Source organism: Nicotiana tabacum, chromosome 6, assembly GCF_000715075.1.
Source record: "Nicotiana tabacum cultivar K326 chromosome 6, ASM71507v2, whole genome shotgun sequence".
Taxonomy (NCBI): Eukaryota; Viridiplantae; Streptophyta; class Magnoliopsida; order Solanales; family Solanaceae; genus Nicotiana; species Nicotiana tabacum.
Window position 1 is genome coordinate 33,845,419 of NC_134085.1, and position 21,290 is coordinate 33,866,708.

The 21,290-nt window shown below is 40.1% G+C and overlaps 1 protein-coding gene across 1 annotated transcript; it reads left to right on the forward strand.

The window, feature by feature from the left end:
• Nucleotides 1-18,156: 18,156 nt before the first annotated feature.
• On the forward strand, nucleotides 18,157-20,314 carry LOC107798752 (glucan endo-1,3-beta-glucosidase 8-like). The gene is made up of 2 exons (XM_016621785.2): nucleotides 18,157-18,595; nucleotides 18,988-20,314. Exons 1-2 carry the CDS (start codon nucleotides 18,264-18,266, stop codon nucleotides 20,171-20,173), a joined length of 1,518 nt encoding a protein of 505 aa, XP_016477271.1. The 5' UTR covers nucleotides 18,157-18,263; the 3' UTR covers nucleotides 20,174-20,314.
• The last annotated feature ends 976 nt before the right edge of the window (nucleotides 20,315-21,290 follow it).

Consider the following 21,290-nt stretch of genomic DNA (forward strand, 5'->3'; position numbering starts at 1 on the left):
GGAACTGCAACCATAGTCTGAGAACTCTACGGGGCACATTGTGGCTAAGAAGTCTGTGGAGGTGCACCCCTCCTAAGTCTGGGGCAATCCCTCACCATATGTCATGTGTCACCACACTCAAAATATGGTCTGAGAGGACATGGCGGCTATGACTGGCTCAGGACAAGTCTGCTGGACTGACCACTGAAAGCACTCCGTGCAGGAGGCGCACTAGATACTGGAGGTGCATAATTAGGCTCTTGAGGTCTAGGAGGAGCTGGAATACCGCTGGCTGCTGGAAGAGATGAATGAATGGGGTGACTCATATAACCCCTACCATGACGAACTGTAGTTGGGGTATGGGCACCAGAGTAATGGCCCGACTCTCGAGACCTCTTGGCCTCCCTCTCCTCTCTATCCCTGGCATGCATACTGTCCACTCTCCTAGCAATGCTCACCACCTCCTGATAAGAAATAACCATCTCCAACTCACGAGCCATGCTAGACTATATGTTGGGAATAAGCCCCTCAATAAACCGGCGAACCCTATTGCAAACAGTAGAAACCAAGGCTGGCACATGTCTAGCCAAGCTAGTGTAATGGACGGCATACTCTAAGGTAGTCATAGCACCCTGGCACAAATGCTCAAACTCTGCGCGCCATGCGTCCCTAAGGCTATGAGGAACATACTCTCTAAGGAATATATCTGAAAACTGAGTCCAAGTCTGGGAAGCTGCCTCATCCGGACTATCTAACTCATAAGTACGCCACCACTCATAGGCGACTCCTCGAAGCTGGAAAGTAGTGAAGGAAACCCTGCTCGATCCTGATATACCCATGGTACGGAGAATACGATGGCACTCATATAGAAATCTCAGAGCATCATCTGATGCTAGACCACTGAATATAAGAGGCTTATACTTCTTAAACCTCTCAAGCCTCCGCTGCTCATCCTCGGAAGTCATTGCCATATCCTCAGGCTGATCTGGGGCTACAGGCTGTACAGGAATAATCTCTAGGACCTGATCAATATGCACTCGCTACTCAGGAGTATGGGCGGTGGGAGTCTGTGCTCCTCCCCCGACCTGAGATGTAGCTGCAGCAAGGGGAAACAACCCTGCCTGAGCCAGAGTGGTGTACATGATAATGAACTACGCAAGAGTATCCTGGAGAGCTGGAGTAGTAGCAGTAGCAGTAGGCATATCAGGTGCCTGGACTCCAGCTGAAACTGCTGGTGGCACCTCAGTGGCAGCTTGTTAGAGACTGTGCATCCACAAGACTTTATAGAGAATCGGGTTCTCTATGTGTTTCCTCTGAAAGTACTGATGAACCAAATTGTATAGGGATCTGGTCCTATATCAGTTTGGTATAGTGCTAAGTTTGTGTGAGTCCACCAAATAGTATAGTACCTGGTCCTTTATTGGGTTCTACAGTGAATGCTAGTAAAGTTGAATGTAAATAAGGCCATGGATTTTTACGTGGAAAAATCCCACACAAGGGAATAAAAAAACCATGACCTATACCTATAGGCTTTTAACTTCACTAACTTGCAATCTCCCTATTACAAGCCACTTTACAATACTACGATCACAAAGGCTTTTACTTATGACCAACCTAGCCACAACATAAACTTAAGGAGTTTATGGATTTTGGTTTGTTCCTAAGACAACGTTTCTAAGAAAGCAAACTAGGAATTACAATGAAGAACACATAACAAAGACTCAACAACCTAAGGACTTGAGATATCTTCAATCTTGGATCAGGTCCTTGAGGTTGCAGCAGCTTTGTTCTTGAAGAGGTTCTTGAGCACTTGAGAAAATTTTGTTTTCTGTATTTGCAAGTGTTGGAACCTGAAACTTATGTCTTACATAAGATTTATACTACACAAGACATCCTTAGTGATATCCAATCTCAATGGGAAGTGACTGTTGTACTGTCTGCTGCACTGTTGCAGTCAGTCACTTTCTGCAATTGCTTTCTAGCTGTAGTTGACTTGTACTTCTATCAGAGAACCCTAAGGGACCAGGTCCCTGTTGTGTTCCTTTTTGTACAGTTGCAATCAGTCACTCAGTTGCGTTCCAATCGTATAGTTGACTTGGACTTCTATAAGAGAAGTACCAAGGGATCAGGTTCCTGATCTGGTTCTTGCGCACAACACCCAGATTGTCTTGAGTTGAGTAACTTGAATGATGCTTTGTATATACTCATTGTAGGTACACCTTGAGAATGATCACTTGAAGTGATGTGAGCATTTGAGTTGGTCAAAGAATGAGTGGGCACTGGAAACAGAACGGTGTGGCATAATCTTCGTTTCCAACTATGTCCAATTGATTTTGTACTGTCGTGAGGAACCCACAAGAGTATCAGGTCCTTGTTTAGGTTCCTACCTCCTGAAACTATAGCAAATTTACATTTGGCTGGAATTTGTTAGATGTAGTATAATTCAAGTGAGTCAGGTTCCCTATCTGGTTCTTGACATTAAGTTTGTTAGATCATTAAAACACAAGGCAAAGATATTGAAAACCTATCAATCCTATCAATTTCCCCTTTTTTTGATGATGACAAACTTAGCATTGAAAATAAGGAGTTAGAGTTCAGAGAACCAGATTGAATATCAGGAGACCACAGGTTCCCCCTGACTTTATGCCCTTACTTACAAATGTTCCCTATCTGGTTCTTGACATTAAGTTTGTTAGATCATCAAAACACAAGGCAAAGATATTGAAAACCTATCAATCCCATTAATTTCCCCCTTTTTGATGATGACAAACTTAGCATTGAAAATAAGGAGTTAGAGTTCAGAGAACCAGATTGAATATCAGGAGACCATAGGTTCCCCTGACTCTATTCTTCCCCCTTTTGGCATCAACAAAAAGACACAATCATACAAAAATGAATAAAGAAGTCCAACAAGGCTAACTCATACCACATATGTGCACACAATCATGATAGAAAAGAGAAGCAAAAGGGAAAACAAGCATTGTACAAGCAAAATAAGAGATGTTTTATTGATAGGAAATTTGACTGTTTCAACAAGAGCAACAACGATGAAATCCAACATGCCATCACAAAAAGACAAACAAAAAGAGAAACAACAGGCACAAAATCATCAGAGCAAAAGATAACTGGCCATTGAGAGGATCCTTGGGAAGAGGAGGTTGCAATGATTTTGAGAGCTAGGTCCATGCAGGTAGTTGCAGACAACTGTTATTCAAGCAGTTTCTCCCGCAGATTCTCCACTAGTTTCCTAAGTCCAGAACTTGTCTCATACCTGCCATCTCCTAGATTGTCAGGCAAGCGTGCTACCCCATAAGACTTTTTTCTGAATTAACTTTTCTTCCCAAGGCCACTGTTACTTAGAATGGTCTTCATTGAACCAGGTCCTCCCACAGTTTCCCACTTTTGTTTTCTAGATATTTCAATAAACTTCCCATTCCTGCTTGCAACAGCCACAATGTCACCCTCAAATAAATCTTTCTCAGCCACACCCTTTTGTAGATCTTTTCACTAAGGAACTAGGTTCCTTCACAACATCTTTATCAACCTCAACAACTGAAATGTGTTTATCAGCCACTGCTTCCCCCTATTTCATCAACCTCTTCTTCTTTTTTTAAATATTCTGCTTACTCTTATGCAAGGCACACTCAAAAGCCTCTTTCTTCTACAACCACCTAGTTTGTTTCAGCTAAAAGAGAATTAGGTTCTTCAACAGATTCTTTTATGACGATGTCATGAACCAGAGACTCAAAAAGCTCCAGAGTTATTCCATCCCCTAAGAATGGAGTTTCTTCCCCCTGAGATTCAGGAACATAGGAGAAGTAGGGTTTGCAACTCATGGAAGTGAGACTGGAGATGAGGTGACTAGAGAAGAGTAGAGGTGACTGGAGATGAGGAGTATCAAGGATAGTGAAGAAGTGGGTTTCAGGTAATGGTGTTAAGGGAGGAGGAGATGTGGGAATGATGTCGATGGCAAGAGAAAAAGATGATTATTCGTTGGCCATGGTGAGAGAAGTGGTAGAGAGTTCTAAAGGAAAAATTGAAAAGATACAAAGGAAGACAATGGTTTAGAACTGCTGGTCTAAAAAGTCAGATGATGTGGCACTTGAATTAATTTTGCTATCCCCTTTTTTGAACAAGCATGTGAAAAATACATTACTACTAACCTGTGGTGCAGGAACCAGGTTCCTAACCTGTTTTTGTAAAAGGGGTTTTGCAGCTCTCCTTCAAAGTTCAACACTGTATCTTTAGCTTCTATGATCATTATGCGTGTTTACCTGCAACGGTATAGATGTGAGTTAGGCCTAGTCAGAAAACACTTTAGCCAATTTTACCTTAGTGTGACTATCATAGTCATGTCAGCAGAACCAACTTCTCAATTAGGTTCAAGTGATCCCAATGCCATCTTGTTTATCAAAGTGTTCCCTGGTGAAGATATCTGCAATTTGATCTTCTGTGCAACAAAATCTTATACAAAATAAGACATTTTTTCCACATAAAAGTGGTACACAATCAATATATACACCAAATCTTTCAATTATTGCTTGATCCACAGTGAATGAGCACATTACGAGGAAACTACAATAGATTCTGCTTCAGTTGTTGAGGGAGCTACTGAGTTTTGTTTCTTTGTACCCCATGAGATAAAGCATGATCCAAGGGAATGAGCCATTCCAGATGTGTTTTTCCTGTCCTCCAGATAACCTGCATAATTAGCATTAGCATAACTAATAAGGTTGAAATTGTCCCATGAAAGATAGTACAGAACCAGGTTCTGTATGCCCAAATATCTCAAAATTTTATTAGTAGCCTTCAGATGAGATTCCTCAGGATTTGATTGGAACCTTGCACGTAATCCCACACTTGAATACAATGTCTGGACTGCTGGCAGTAAGGTAGAGTAGAGATCCAATGATTCCCATGCTTCCATGGCAAACTTTTTCAAGAGTTCTTTGATGCATTTCAGACTGATACACATTCCATTTATGGATTGCTTCTCTTGAATACCCAGGAAGACATTCAGTTCCCCCATCGTACTCATTTCAAACTTACTTCCCATGAGGTTAGCAAATTTTTCACATAATGAGTTAGCTGTAGCTCCAAATATGATGTCATCCACATAAATCTGATCAATGAGCAGGTTCTTTCCCCGTTTCTTCAAAGACAATGTATTGTCAATCTTTCCTCTTGTGAAACAAAGGCAATGTGGATCCTAATAGCTTCCATGCGAGCTACTGGGCAAAAAGTCTCATCATAATCGATCTCTTCCTCTTGATTGAATCCTTGGACAGCAAGCCTTGTTATATTCCTTGTAGCATTTCCATGTTCATCCAGCTCATTCCTTAATACCCACCTGGTCCCTATGGCGGTTCTGTCTGAGGGTCTAGGTACCATGTGCCATACCTTGTTTCTTTCAAGTTGATGTAATTCCTCTTGTATTTCAGTAATTCTGTCTGCATCCTATAAGGCTTTCTTGATATTTTTGGATTTTATTTGGGATAGAAATGCTAAGAAGGCTAGGGGTAGTAATGGAAGTACCAGGTTCCTCTTGAGAAGTAGAAGAGGATGTTGCATTATCTCTCACCTTTCTACTTTATCTTACTCATCAAATCAGCCTTCCCATTTGAAACTACAGATATTTCCCAAGGACCAAAAGTGGTTCATTATCTTAATTATCATTATTTCCTCCTTTTTAGAGGAGGATGTCTCATTGAATAGCACATGAACACTTCCTTCCACACAGTGTGCCATTTTGTTGAGGACTTTTTGGTCTTTGCTTTGAGGGGAATATCCCAGAAGGATTCCTTCATTGCTTTTTGCATCACACTTCCCAAACTGGTACTTCCCGTTGTTGAGAACATAACATTTTCATCCAAAGGTTCTCAAATGAGTTATCTTTGATTTTCTTTCATTAAGAAACTCATAGGGGGTTTTGTTTAGGAGAGGTCTAATCATGCACCTCTTTTCACTCCTGCTCAGTATTCCCATAAGAATTGCATGCTCTGTGTTCTTTGAATTTTGAGTTTGACAGACCATGGACCAGGTCCTTCTTCATCAATATATCCAGAAGTGAGAAACTTGTATCCCCCCAATCCTTTATGCCATGTCTTCGAATCATCATCAACCTCATTCAAGCAGCTTATATCACCAGCTTAGACACAAACTTCTACCTTGTTTTCTTCCCCATACCTAGAATTTACCCCTTCTTTCCATTTTCCAAAGGGTACATCCCTTCCTTGCAGGGCTTTCAGTGAGAGAAAATCCATGATATTTACAGTCATGTACTTTGAGCATCTACTGTCCATGATCCATTGTAGTCCGCTTCCTCCCACTGTTCCCTGTACATCTAAATTATGGGTTAGATTAGGAACCCAAACTAGTTTGGGTCCCTTGTTATGATAGAAGGGATGGATTAGGGCTTTCTAGTCCATGAAGGCAACATTGGTTTCTTGTGAGCGGTACCTGGTCCCCTGTTAGTAGTCACTTTGTCAGTAAGCACTTTGTTTTTCTGAATAGATTGAGCCCTGGCCTGACAATTTTCTTTGAAGTGCCCATTGTTCCCACTGTGGGTACACGACCAGTTATCAGGAACTGTGACGTACTTGCTGTGAAGGTTGTAAGGAGTTTTCTCCTTTTGGAACCCGATTCCCTGCCTGTTTCTACTATTTTTGAAGTACATGGCAGTGACAGCATCTGAGGACCAGGTCCACTTGAGAGATTTCTCAAGGTCACTTTTTACTCTCTTCAATTCATCTTAAAGTTACTTATTTTTCTCGAGTTCACCACATATCCTAGTTCTAGAAGCTTTCAACTCATTTTCAAGCCTAATGTGTTCCTCACTGGCTCTCTCCTTTCCTTTTCCAGGATTTTCAGGTTTTGACTTAATCTCATGTTTCACTATTGATTTTCTTAGTTCTGTAATTTCTGCCAAAAGATCATTCCTTTCTTTTCTGAAAGTTTCAATGGTTCTCTTATGGTCAGTAACTACAGCCGTTAAGTCATCTCTAGTTTGTTCAGATTCTGCTAATTCTAAGGTCAAAGAATCTCTATCCTCCACAAACCTATGAAAGGAATTGATTAATACATTAGCTAAAGACATGAGTTTTCTTGGAGAATAGGATTTCAGATTTCTCTTAACATCCCTGAAATTTACCTCTTTGTTGTCTTCGTCTTCATTGTCATCTGGTTGTGCCATCAATGCAAAGGTTGAGTCATATTCAGCTGGTCTTTTTCTTTTGAAGTTCTTGGAGAATTCTTGCTTCAAGAGAGGACAATTTTTCATGAAGTGTCCAGCCTTTCCGCACTTGTAACAAAGATCATTGTTGTTTGATCTGTTAGAGCTGTCCGTTTCTAGCACTTCTCCATTTCTTCTGACCATCTTGTGAAACCTTTTGGTTAAGTAAGCCATGTAACTGTCTTCCTCACTCGAATCATTGTTAGCAGCTTTAAGTACCCGGTACTTTTCCTTCTTTGGTTTTCTCCTTTCAAGAGTTGGTGGAGCAACCATGAGGATCCTTCCTAGGTGTTAGCCTAATAGAAAGAACCTGCTCTGATACCACTTGTTAGAGACTGTGCGTCCACAAGACTTTATAGAGAATCGGGTTCTCTATGTGTTTCCTCTGAAAGTACTGATGAACCAAATTGTATAGGGATCTGGTCCTATATCAGTTTGGTATAGTGCTAAGTTTGTGTGAGTCCACCAAATAGTATAGTACCTGGTCCTTTATTGGGTTCTACAGTGAATGCTAGTAAAGCTGAATGTAAATAAGGCGGTGGATTTTCACGTGGAAAAATCCCACACAAGGGGATCCAAAAACCACGACCTACACCTGTTGGCTTTTAACTTCACTAACTTGCAATCTCCCTATTACAAGCCACTTTACAATACTACGGTCACAAAGGCTTTTCCTTATGACTAACCTAGCCACAACATAAACTCAGGGAGTTTACGGATTTTGGTTTGTTCCTAAGACAACGCTTCTAAGAAAGCAAACTAGGAATTACAATGAAGAACACATAACAAAGTCTCAACAACCTAAGGACATAAGATATCTTCAATCTTGGATCAGGTCCTTGAGGTTGTAGCAGCTTTGTTCTTGAGAGAGTTCTTGGGCATTTGAGAGAATTCGTTTTCTGTATTTTCAAGTGTTGGAACCTGAAACTTGTGCCATGCATAAGGTTTATGCTACACAAGACATCCTTAGTGATGTCTAATCTTAATGGGAAGTGACTGCTGCACTGTCTGTTGCACTGTTGCAGTCAATCACCTTCTGTAATTGTTTTCCAGCTATAGTTGACTTGTACTTTTGTCAGAGAACCCTAAGGGACCAGGTCCCTGTTGTGTTCCTCTTTGTACAGTTGCGATCAATCACTCAGTTGCGTTCCAATTGTATAGTTGACTTGGACTTCTGTCAGATAAGTACCAAGGGATCAGGTTCCTGATCTGGTTATTGTGCACAATGCCTAGATTGTCTTGAGTTGAGTAACTTGAATGATGCTTTGTATAGACTCATTGTAGGTACACCTTGAGAATGATCACTTGAAGTGATGTGAGCACTTGAGTTGGTCAGAGAATGAGTGGGTGCTGGAAACAGTGCAGTACGGCATAATCTTCGTTTCCAACTATGTCCAATTGACTTTGTACTGTCGTGAGGAACCCACAGGAGTATCGGGTCCTTGTCTAGATTCTTACCTCCTGAAACTGTAGCAAGTTCACATTTGGCTAGAATCCGTTAGATGCAGTGTAATCCAAATGAGTAAGTTTTCCTATCTGGTTCTTGACATTAAGTTTGTTAGATCATCAAAACACAAGGCAAAGATATTGAAAACCTATGAATCCCATCAAAACTCGCGCGAGTCCTCTGGCTGCACCACGTGCGCGTCCTCGGCCTCTACCTCGGCCCCGACCTCTAATGGCTCCAGTAGGGGGCGCATGTGCATGATCATCTCTGGTAGTACGTGTCCTTACCATCTATGAGAGAATAGAAGACATAAATTTAGAATTGTGATATCAAAATCTCGCACGACAAGGAAATCAAATAAAGTGAAATTTTTCCTAACATTTACATAGCCTCTCGTAGATAAGTACAGACATCTCTGTACCGATCCGCTAGACTCTAATAAACCAGCTTGTGATTCATGACTCCTATGAACCTAGAGCTCTAATACCAACTTGTCACGATCCCAGTTCGCCCTCCGTGAACTATCGTGATGGCACCTAGTATCTACGACTAGGTAAGACTAACAAATTGCGGAAACAGAAAACAATAGAATAAAACTAGCCAAAAACTGCAGAAATAATGAAGCGCTTAAGATGCCGCTCGACATATAAAATACAAACTCTCGTACTGGAACAACATTTTCCAAAACTTGGAATCTCATGAAATTACAATCTATTGAATAACTACAAGTGTCTAACTCCGGAATGTCTAAACAAAAGTAAATACAGAAGGGCTGATACTATAAGGGAGAATGGAAAGGGACTCCTCAGTCTGTGGACACGGCAGATATACCTCGAAGTCTCTGGAGAATCGCCGCGCCTCAAGGGTAGTAGGGCTGAGTATAAGTACCTGGATCTGCACATGAAAAATATGTGTAGAAAGGGCATGAGTACACCACAACGGTACTCAATAAATGCCAAGCCTAACCTCAGTCGGGTAGTGACGAGAAAAGTCAGGGCCCTACTGAGTTTAGATGAAAAACAAGGTATAATAGTATAGAATAAGACAATATAATTAAGTGCAACAGTAAGAAATACCATAGGATAGTAAGAACAACAACAACTACAATAGAGACAAAATAATCACAGAAGGAATACAACTCATCACAGAGGTAACAACTAGGATCTCCCAGGATAACGAAATATAAATAACCAGTAGATCTCCCGGGTGTCGTCCCGTAGTACAACTCATAGTGTGGGGGGATCTCCCGAAATCCCGATCCGTAGTCCCAAATGTAAATACCTAGTACTGGGGGAATCTACCGGGTGCATTCTCGTAGTTCCATATATAAATGTGCAGGGGGATCTCCTGGAATACAAATCCGTTGTCCCAACGTAAACATGAAGGGGGATCTCCCGGGATACCGTCTCGTAGTCCAAAAGTAAACACACAACAACAACATGAAGAATACTTAATCCAGTTCAAATTTCATACCAAGGAAAAAATAGGTATTTCTAACCTAACATGTTAGACACAATCCAAGTAAGGCAGTTTGAGCGAGTAAAGTAATTAATTCAATTAGACATGCTTTTCTAAGCTAACAGTAGGCTTAAATTGCAAGTAGTATAATCCGGAAAGGGAACACAATTATAGATACTTAATGAAAATAGGATTTTCAACAATTAGCACAAGTACGCACTCGTCACCTCACGTACAAGGTATTTTAGATATCAACAATACCAAATTCTAAGGGGAGTTCCCCCACACAAGGTTAGGCAAGTCACTTACCTCGAACTGGCTCAAAACTCAACCCGAAACCACGCTCTTACCGCGAGTACTCGACTCCAAATGGCCCAAATCTATTCAAATCAATTGCATAATGTAAATATAACTTCAAGTAACTGATTCCACTAATTAATTCTACGCTAATACGCGAAATTAGGAAAAAATGACCAAAACGCCCCCGAGCCCACATCTCATAATCGAGTAAAATTAACAAATTCAGAATCCTCACACTCTCACAAGTTCAGTCATACCAAAAGTACCAAAATCGGACCCCAAATGGTCCCTCAAATCACCACTTAAAGCTCTCCAATTAACCAAACACTAACCCCCAATTTACCACTGATTTCTCCCTTTAATGTCATGCTAACAACGATAAAAATTACTATAATAACGAGCTTAGGAACCAAGGACCTTACCTCAATGAATCCCTCTGAAATCTTCCTTAAAATTGCTCCCAAAAGTTTCTTCCTGTTTGAAATGTTATGAAAAATAGCCCAAATTCCCGAAGGGCGAAATATATATGTTCTGACCCAGCAAAACCGCATCTGCGGTCCTAGGTGCGCATCTGCAGTTCTTCACTTATTAGCCAGCCACCACCCCTGCGATGACCTTCTCCCACCTGTGCCTTCGCATATGCACCAAAAATTTCCGCATCTGCGGCTCCAGCTTGTCTTCCTCTTGGCCGCATATGCGACTTCACTTTCGCTTCTGCGGGCTCGCACCTGTGGTCCCCAAGCTGCAGGTGCTGTTATGACAACAAACTTAGCAGCTTCAGCTGCAAATTCCCAACTCCAAACCTCCTGTTAAGCATCCGAAATCATCCCGAGGCCCCTGGGACCTCAACCAAAATGCACGAACAAGTCATAGACCACTATCCAAACTTATACCAATCCTCAAAGTACATAAAACAAAATCGAAACATCGAATTAACCATGTATTAGCCTAAGAGCTCCAAAAACTCTCAAATTACGTTTTCGATCAAAAACTCTATCAAACCTCGTCTGAATGACCTGAAATTTTGCACACACATCACATTCAATACTACAAAGCTACTCCCACTTTCAAAATTCCATTTTGACCCTTAGATCAAAATCTCACTATCGAACCGGAAACTTCAAAAATTCAACTTTTGGCATTTCAAGCCTAAATAAGCTATGGATCTCCAAAACACAATCCGAACACACCCCTAAGCCCGAAATCACCCAATGGAGCTAACAGAACTAACGGAATTCCATTCCGAAGCCATCTTCATACTGCTCCAACTACGGTCCAAATTCTACAACTTAAACTCTTAGTTAGGGACTATGTGTCCCAAAACTCTCCGAAACTCCAAATAAATCCTCCCGGCAACTCACAATAGCAGAAACAAAATACGGGGAAAGCAGTTAATAGGGGATCGAGGCGTTAATTCTTAAAATGACCGGCCGGATCATTACATTTGTTTTTTCCATTCTTTTATTAATAAGAGATAATGTACCTATTATATTTTTAATTCTAGAATATTTAGTAATATATTATTAATGAATTAGTGTTTACCTACAACAAAAGACTAATTTAAAACTAATGCCTTTTTCCATTTCAAACTTAATCTTTATAAACAAAAAGGAAAATATGATGTCCCTCCAAATTAATGATAATTATTATTTAAAAAACCTCATTTAATAAGTCATTTCATTATTTTTATAATTATAAGAAGTTTCAAATTTTTATTGATTAATTTTTTTCTTATTTGGACCGAAACTCCTAATATTTAGAACTTAAAATTTTAAAATTTTGCTTTATATAGATCATGCACTAATATTACACGAGATGCCTTATGTACCGGGCTGCCTATTCTAAGTCTTTCTCTGGAGTAAATATGTCATTGACGAGTCTTCTTTCAATTATAAATTCTCTCACAAGCTTGCTTTAGAGTCCTTTTAAACATTGTTTTTAATTTTCATTGCTATTTAATTTAATTTTGCGATCATATGGAAGTTGTAGATTATTATTTGCATGATTATATATTTTAAGTTCTAACCTTCATCACTATTTACTATTTTAAGGACTTGTTCTTGCTGAAACTGAGAAGAAAGCATGATAACTGTCATAGGCGGCTTTCCAGCCATGCCCCATGACCCCTTGTACGCGCCCCGTGGCGTCCTAGGAGCCTCCCAACGCCTAGCGCCATAGACGGCCCCGTGGTCTTGGCTGTGCCAAGTGAAAAGCGTGCATGTACCTTTGTCACCCCACCGATATCCCTCGCCAGTGCCCAGCCGCAGGTAGATGCCAACTGCGCCGCGCGCACAGACCGTGATGCCAAAGACAATGCTGCTGACAACGGACGTGTTTCTGCCTTGCAGAAAACTAAGTCCTTTTCATTGTAAATATAGAGTAGTTTTATTTCATGTATTTCCATTATGTTTATCTAGCTTAGTCAAGTCTAGTCTTGTAGTTTTGGTTTATTTTTTTAAGCAATATTAGGAGGGTTCAAGCAATCAAACTTTCTAGCAAGCAAATAATTCTCTGTACTGGTGTCTTACCCCCTCGACACCATGTTGCTTTTCTGTAATAGCTTTCATTAATGCAATCAAGCTTTATTTCATTCTCAATTCTCTTTTCTGTTCTCTCAATTGCTCTTGACATTGGTTTTTCCGTACGACATTGACAATCTCGTCTAGCGTACGGAGGGGACCTCAGTTGGCGGACAGTAACTACACTGACATTAGTTGCTTAGCCTTACGTCGCCCTTCCAAGGAATTTGAGGAAGGCGCCGTGTAACAGTTGGTATCAGAGCCTAGGCTCGATATTGGATGAGGGAACGCATTGCCATTACCACCATTTTTGACCATGGTGAATCATGGGGACCGCATTGCGGCCCTTGAAGAGACGGTTGACGTATTACGACCCATCGTGAATACAGTGCCTGATTTAAGAATCAACCTAGTGCAAAGGTTGGACGACCTAGATCGCAGAGTGCTCCAGGTCGAAGTTGACATAGAAAACATCAGTCGCGACTCCGAGGGAGACCGACAAATGGCAGCCACAGAGGCAGCCAGAATTTTTGGCAAATTCGAGGGATTCCAACAAGAGCGTGCTGAGGATTTAGCCTATAGGGTACAAGAGGCAGACAGAATGACTGCCATACAACAAACTATTGACAACTTGACGGACCATCTCAATGTTGTCAATGCTGCTTTACACGGCCTGCTTCAAGAAGGTGGAAACCAAATCAGGGGCGCTGTAAAGCCATACAGTGGGCTAGGAATGCCAAGGAAGTGGAAAACTTCAACTTTAACATCAAATAGTACTTCAATGTTGTTGGAGGCCTAGAAGAAGCTAAGAAAGTAGCAACTGCTGCCATGTATCTTCAGGGTGATACTGAACTCTGGTGGCGGGTGAAGTACGAAGCCATCAGGGCCGATGAAGATGCTCTCGAGACATGGGCAGAACTGAAGGAAGCCATACGCGTACAGTTCTTCCGCGAAAATGTTGAATACAACGCAAGGAGAAAGCTATGGGAGCTCCACCAGACCAAATCAGTGCGGGACTACGTGCGGAAATTCTGCACGCTCATGCTAAACATATGTGACATGGGTTACAAAGACAAGCTCTTCACCTTCCTGGAAGGGTTAAAACCTTATGCATGTATGGAGCTGCAACGACAAAGGGTAGATACCCTACCCAAGGCGATCCAAGCAGCTGCATGCCTTAGGAACTATCAAGTGGAAGATTGGAAGGATATGCCTCAGCTGCCTGCCTGAGTGGGATTCAAAGGGGGCCAACCTAGCAATGGTGGCCCTAGTAGAAGTGGGGGAGATTGGAGTGTAGCCTGATCTAAGGCTCCCTCCTTATACAGCAATAGTGTTGCGTCAAACAAAAATGACCAGAGGAAAAAGCCTCCTTCAGGATGCCATCATTGCGGTGGACCACATTGGAACAATGAATGCCCACATGCACATATTAACGCCCATCAAGCTTTTGATGATGGGACTGATGACGACTCAGATATCTCAATCATATGCTCACGGTACCTTGTGCCCACATTATTAATCACGTGCTGTACGAACAAATCACGTGCTAATATCTCAATCCACCCGACATGATCACAGGATCACATTCAAAATTTGATCGGCGTGGTCACAGGCTCAATACCGAAATCTGCCTGGCATGGTCATAGGCTCACTACCACAATTCTCTTGGCATGATCACAGGCTCAATATCACAATGGAAGTAGATAATACAATACTACATAGGCATGATCAATAAATGTCAAGTTTCATACTCTTGAACTGGTATAAGTGGCATGATACAATGTATGCTTGTGGAGTGTACTAGTACAGTCCAAGTCAACAACTAATATACAGACATCGAGTAGCTCATTGAAATAAACACAACAAGTCACGTAAGGTGCATGACATACACAAGAAAAATCATGCCATGACACAAATATCATCAGCATAGTGCCCCAAGAACATCGCATATCCTCCCTGACATAGCAAACGTTATCTCTCCGTATTGACAACATCATAATATCCATCCTTATTGCTACGCCCAGACAATAACACAATAGCCACCTGTATCACTTCGCATAATCACCCATATTGCTCCACATAATAGCCACCTGTATCTCTCTGTTAAGACAATAACACCATAGCCACCCATATCACTCTACATAATCAACAAAAGTGATATGCTACCCTTATGATCCGCATAACCACAATCAAACCACACAACAAAATTGCATGTGATAACATAAAAAATAACACAACATAACAACTCGCACAACAAGTGCCCATAGGCCACAACCCTTTCCAAAACAACAATACCAATATCACCACAACACATAGCCCATGACTCAACCATAATATGTACAAGAATCTCAATAAAAAAAATAAAATGGGAAAAAATAACTCAACAATGAACCCGACAAAACTCACAAAATTTGAACACTGTACCCATTCCAATACGAGTCCAACCATACCAAAATTATCCAATTCCGACATCAAATAGACCTTGAAATTATCATTTTTGTGTTTTAGAAGTTTTATTACAAAAAACCCAAATTTCTCCAATTCAAATCACTAATTAAATGATAAAAATAAAGTTGGAATCATGAAATATAACTAAATCCGAGTCAAGAATATTTACCTCAATCCAAATGGTGAAAAATTCTCTCCAAAACCGTCCAAATCCGAGCTCTCTAACTCAAAAAGAGATAAAATGACAAAAAGCCCTAGAAAATAGAGTACTATATAGTCTGCCTAGGTCTTTCTCTTCGCGATTAGGGAACATGCTTTGCGATCGTGAAGCACAAAATCATAAGCTGCCAAATAACCCTTCGCAAATGCGACCCATCAGCTCAACTGAACTATGCGAACACGACACTATTCACACGACCACAATAGCCAATCCCCTAGCTCCCCTCCAGCTCTAAATCTATGCGATCATGACATGATGGAAGCGAATGCGATGACCAACTCTTGAACGTGATGAGTAACTCCTTAGTCACACCACATACACTTCGCGATCGCATCTTCCACATGCGAACGCATAGAACTGCTGAATAACAGAGAACCTAACAACTCTAAAATATGAAGGAATGGACGGTAGCACATCCGAAATACACCCGAGGCCCCCGGGACCCCATCCGATCATATCAACAAGTTTCATAACATAACGCGGACCTTCTCTAGGCCTCAAATCACATCAAACAATATCGAAACTATGAATTGCACCTCAATTCAAGTCTAATAAACTAATGAATTTTCAACTTCTACAACTCGCGCCGAATCATATCAATCAACTCGGAATGACCTCAAATTTTGCATGCAAGTCCCAAATGTCACAACAGAGCTATTCCAACTTCCGAAATCAAAATCTGAACCAGATATCAATAAAGTCAACTCCTGGTTAAACCTCTCATCTTTCCAAACCTTCAACTTTTCAACTTCTGCAAAATGCATCAAATCAACCTATGGACCTCCAAATTTAAATCCGGACATACGCCTAAGTTCAAAATTACCATACAAAATTATTGGAATCATCAAAATACCATTCCATAGTCATCTATATAATAGTCAAACTCCGATCAATATTTACCACTTAAGTTTCTAAAATGAGAACCATCCCTCCATATCAATCTCGAATCACCCGACAATCGAATCCGACCATATACGCAAGTTATAATACACAATGTGAAGCTACTCGATATCTTAAGCCACCTAATGGAACATAAATTCTTAAAATGAGCGATCAGATCGTTACATTACAGTTGCACAATTAGCAAGACTACTTATATATAAAGTGTTAAGTGTCCGACGGAGTGCACTTGGAAAGTTTGGACATAGATGTATATAAGAGGATCTTTAAGCAGTTTGTTAATAAGATGGAGTGATTCCTTCATTTCTTGGGTGTGAGTAAGCTCAGGAAGTTCAGGTATTCCTGTCCAACTTGACGGATATGGGATCGCGTGAACCCATACTCCTCTTCCTAAATCATAAATTATATATAACTATATTATATTTTTTCAAAATTACTTAAATATATATGTGTGAACTCATGTTCAAATTCTATTATGGTGCAATTATTATTGCGTGCACCTCTACAAGTGAAATTGGTAATTCAAATCCCACTCTGAACGGTCTTGTTTTCGGCACGGAGTATAGATATATATGTGAAAACTACTAAAATTTCAAATAAAAATATAATTTTGAATCTATAATTTTGAAAATGTAGTAGGTCATAGTAAGAGACTAAAGTTAAACCAGTCAAATATAAATTCTATATCTACATCTGTACAATCGTGCACCCATCCTCTTAAAATCCTCGATCCGCCCGTTCTTAGTCTATCTAGTGATGCTTTGAAACTATTAATCATGATTACTTGAATATGATTTCATGATGACTGTACTCTCTGCCCCATCCTACGCGCCCTCTTCCTACGACAAATGTTTATAAATAATATGTTTGCTGCCTTCAATGGAAAACAATTCACAATTAGGAATTGAAAAGTATTTGTGTGGATAAGATTACCATAATAAAACGCCATCTAATTTTTTCTTCAATTAAAAACCACTAAATTGCCATCAAAATTTTGTCTTGCATTTAAAACATTTTAGTCCTATTGGGGAATATTTTTCCACCTTATACTATAACTTGATCTATCTTATTGCGCCTAGTACCTTGTAGGCAACTGGCAAAAATTAGTTCTATCTAATAGTGAATTTAGTAATTTCGCAATGCAAAAATGATTTTGCTTTTCTGTTTCTCAATAGTCAAATTAAATATTGTTTGGCTAAGTGTATCTTTTTATATAAATGATCGGAGGAAAATCTAACTTTGTTCAATTTAACTCAATAACAGGGTTAAGTTAGTCGGTCCCTAGCCAATGAGAAGTGACAAAAATTTAGGCTGAAAGAGTATTTCCTTCCTTTAAATGACAAAATAAAAATGCAGATGAAATGTGGAAGTAATGCATGACGTAGCCGCACCAATGTAGCAGGAGTAATTCACGTACTTGAGCAATTTTGTTCACAAGTTGTTGTCTGGTTGTAATTTATCAGAGATTAACTAACATTATATTTTCCACTTTTTGTTTGTCTAAATCCGTATGCTTTTTAAACTGCATGTCCGAATTATGAGCCAAACCATTCCTTAATTTTCGACATTGTTTGACATCTAATGGGGAATGACTGCAATTCATGCAATACCCTCCATTTGCTCTCCTTCTTTCCCTATAAATTCACCTCCAACATTGTTGTTACCATTGGCAGGCGTTGAAGCATTCAAGTTTACCCAGTATCCCATTTTCCTCCTGCCAGCAGGAAAACCAAAACAAAAATACAAAAAAAGGAAAAAAACATGGGAAAAAAGTTTTTGGCCCTACTAACTTTGTTGGTGTTTTTGGGGCACAATGTGGAAGGACTTGGGGTGAACTGGGGTGATATCTCCTCCCACAAGTTGCCTCCTAAGGATGTGGTAAAAATGTTGCAAGAAAATGGCATTAAGAAGGTTAAACTTTTCAATAACGATGAGACCATCTTGAATGCCTTGGCAGGAACTGGCATTGAGGTCATGATTGGCATCTCCAATCAACTCCTCAAGGATTTGGTCAATCCTGATGTAGCCACGAAATGGGTCAAAGAAAACGTCACTCGTTTCGATCCAAAGTCTCCTAAAGGTGTTAATATCACGTAAGTATATATCATGGTATCGGAGCTTATTTTCTGTTTTTTTTATTGCATTTTAACTATTTTCTAATTCTTATGATGTTGTTATTATTTCTTTGGTTTCTATTAGATGGTACCAATATATTATCTCTTCTCGTCTTTTCTGTTTTCTTGAGCCGATGGTCTTTTGGAAACATCCTCTCTATTCCTTCGGGTAGGGGTAAGGTCTGCGTACACACTACCCTCCCCAGACCCCACCTGTGAGATTTTACTGGGTCGTTGTTATTGTTGTTATATATCTTTTTGCCTTCTTAATATCCGAATAGCTAGGTAGTGACATATATTCAGGTTCCTCTTCATATATAATGTCAAATCGCCTTTCAATTGATTATATGTTATTGGTTTGGTGCATGCAGGCTTATAGGTGTTGGTAATGAGCCATTCTTAAGAGATTACAAGGACACATTGACAAATGTAACAGGGCCAGCATTGGAGAACATCCAAAATGCACTGAATGACGCTGGACTTGGTGACACCACCAAGGCAACTGTACCTCTAAATGCTGATGTTTACTTGTCACCAAGCTGGAATCCTGTCCCTTCTGCTGGCTTTTTCCGCGCTGACATCGTTGATCCACTCAACTACATTCTTAAAGTCTTGGACAAGAACAAAGCTCCTTTCATGGTCAACATTTATCCTTTCCTTAGTCTTTTCTATGGAAATGGTGCCTTCCCCTTCGACTATGCCTTCTTTGATGGTGTCACCAATCCTCTCAAGGACAAAGATGGCATTGAGTACACCAATTGCTTTGATGCCAATCTTGACACTTGTGCAGCTGCTCTTGCTGGAGCAGGATATCCCAACATGACCATTATGGTAGGAGAAATGGGATGGCCTACAGATGGAAACCCTTATGCCAATGTTACATTGGCCGAAAAGTTTTACAAAGGATTTGTATCATATCTCGCAAAAGGTAAAGGCAGCCCCCGTCGCCCTGGCTACCTCGAGGCTTACGTCTTTGCCTTATTTGATGAGGACAGGAAGAGTACGCTCCCTGGAAACTTTGAGACACACTGGGGAATCTACTACGAAGATGGAACACCAAAATTCCCTCTTGATCTGTCTGGCAAGAACAAGACTAGTACTCTCGTCCCTGTGCCAAACGTGGAGAAACTCCCCAAGAAATGGTGTGTGGTGAAGCCAGATGTTAAAAACTTTACAAGCCTTATGTCATATGCTTGTGACCGTGCAGATTGTACACCTCTTACTAATGGATCATCTTGCCAAAACCTTAGCGACGCTGACAAGGCATCATATGCACTGAATGCTTATTTCCAAAACCAGGAACAGAAAGATGGGAGCTGTGATTTTGAAGGCAAGGCAACAGTGACCACAAAGGATCCATCTCAAGGGACTTGCAACTTCACCATTGGCTTCAAGTCACGTACGCCTCTTGCTCCTTCTCCTTCACCTTTGCCTTCTTCCGATCACTCATCGTCTTCAGATGCTAAGGCTCCTTCCTCATCATCTGCTTCTCCAAAATTTTTGGCCTTTGCTTCTTCTATGGGAGTCGTTTTTCTTCTTTCACTATTTTTCATGTAGATGAATCATGCTTAGACGTTATTTAATAATTTGTGATTGCTCCTTCTGTTCCCCATTAGGTTTCTTGTTTTGTGGAGAGTCGACAATTGAATGTAATGTTTTACTTGAAAATAAAATGTAAAGAAGATATTAGTTGAACTAGCTCCATTGGCTTATATGCATGTCGATCATTTTCTGATCGCATGTACTATTCAATATATCAAATTTAAACACAGTACATGATATGGCAATTGATCATTTAATTTGTAAACCTCCATTTCAAGTAGCCAATTGTTTATCCGTAAAACGGTACAGTTGAATTTATAACGTGGTTTATAGACAAGAGAATCGATTTGATCCCAAAATGATAAATAAAATACAAAACTTAGCGTTGAAATCGAGATAAGGCAGAAGATAGCTTGGTTTCGAGAGCAGGCTTCCGAAGGCAGAAATATAAATATCAATAGACAAGAAATAAAGTATTATTGAGCTTTTCAAGTAGTATGTAGCATAAGTTGGTCAGAAAATTCGTGTCCTTTACAATGACTGTTGAAGTCACTATTTATAGTTGCACCTAGGGAACAAGTTCAGCAGTCACTTCTTATTGACCTACGAAGTGATTATATCATTCATGTGATGTCATCCATGTTGTATTAACATTAAACATTACGACAAAACATCACTTGGACACTTAGAGAATTCACAAAAGCATTCAAGCATTTGACAATCAAGCATTCAATTCTCAAGTGCATCAAGAACAAAGTATAACACTACTATGGACTAGTTCCGACAACAAGTCTCTTGTATATGTCTTTAGTTGAGTTGTAACTTTGTAATTGTTCTTCATTGAAATTCCTACTTTGCTTATTTAGAAGCTTCTTTTAGGAACTCTTGAAAAATCATAAACCTTTAGTGTTTGTGTCGTGACTAGAGTTAGTCATGAGTTGAAGTCTTTGTAATAGGTGTATTGCAAAGTGGCTTGTAATAGGTATATTACAAGTTAGGGAGGGATTAAGAGTTTATTTCCTAGATTGCATAGATTGTAATCTAAAGATTGCTCATAGTGAAGTTGAAATCCTACCAGTGTAGGTCGTGGTTTTTTATTCCCTTGATCAGGGATTTTTCCATGTAAAAGTTC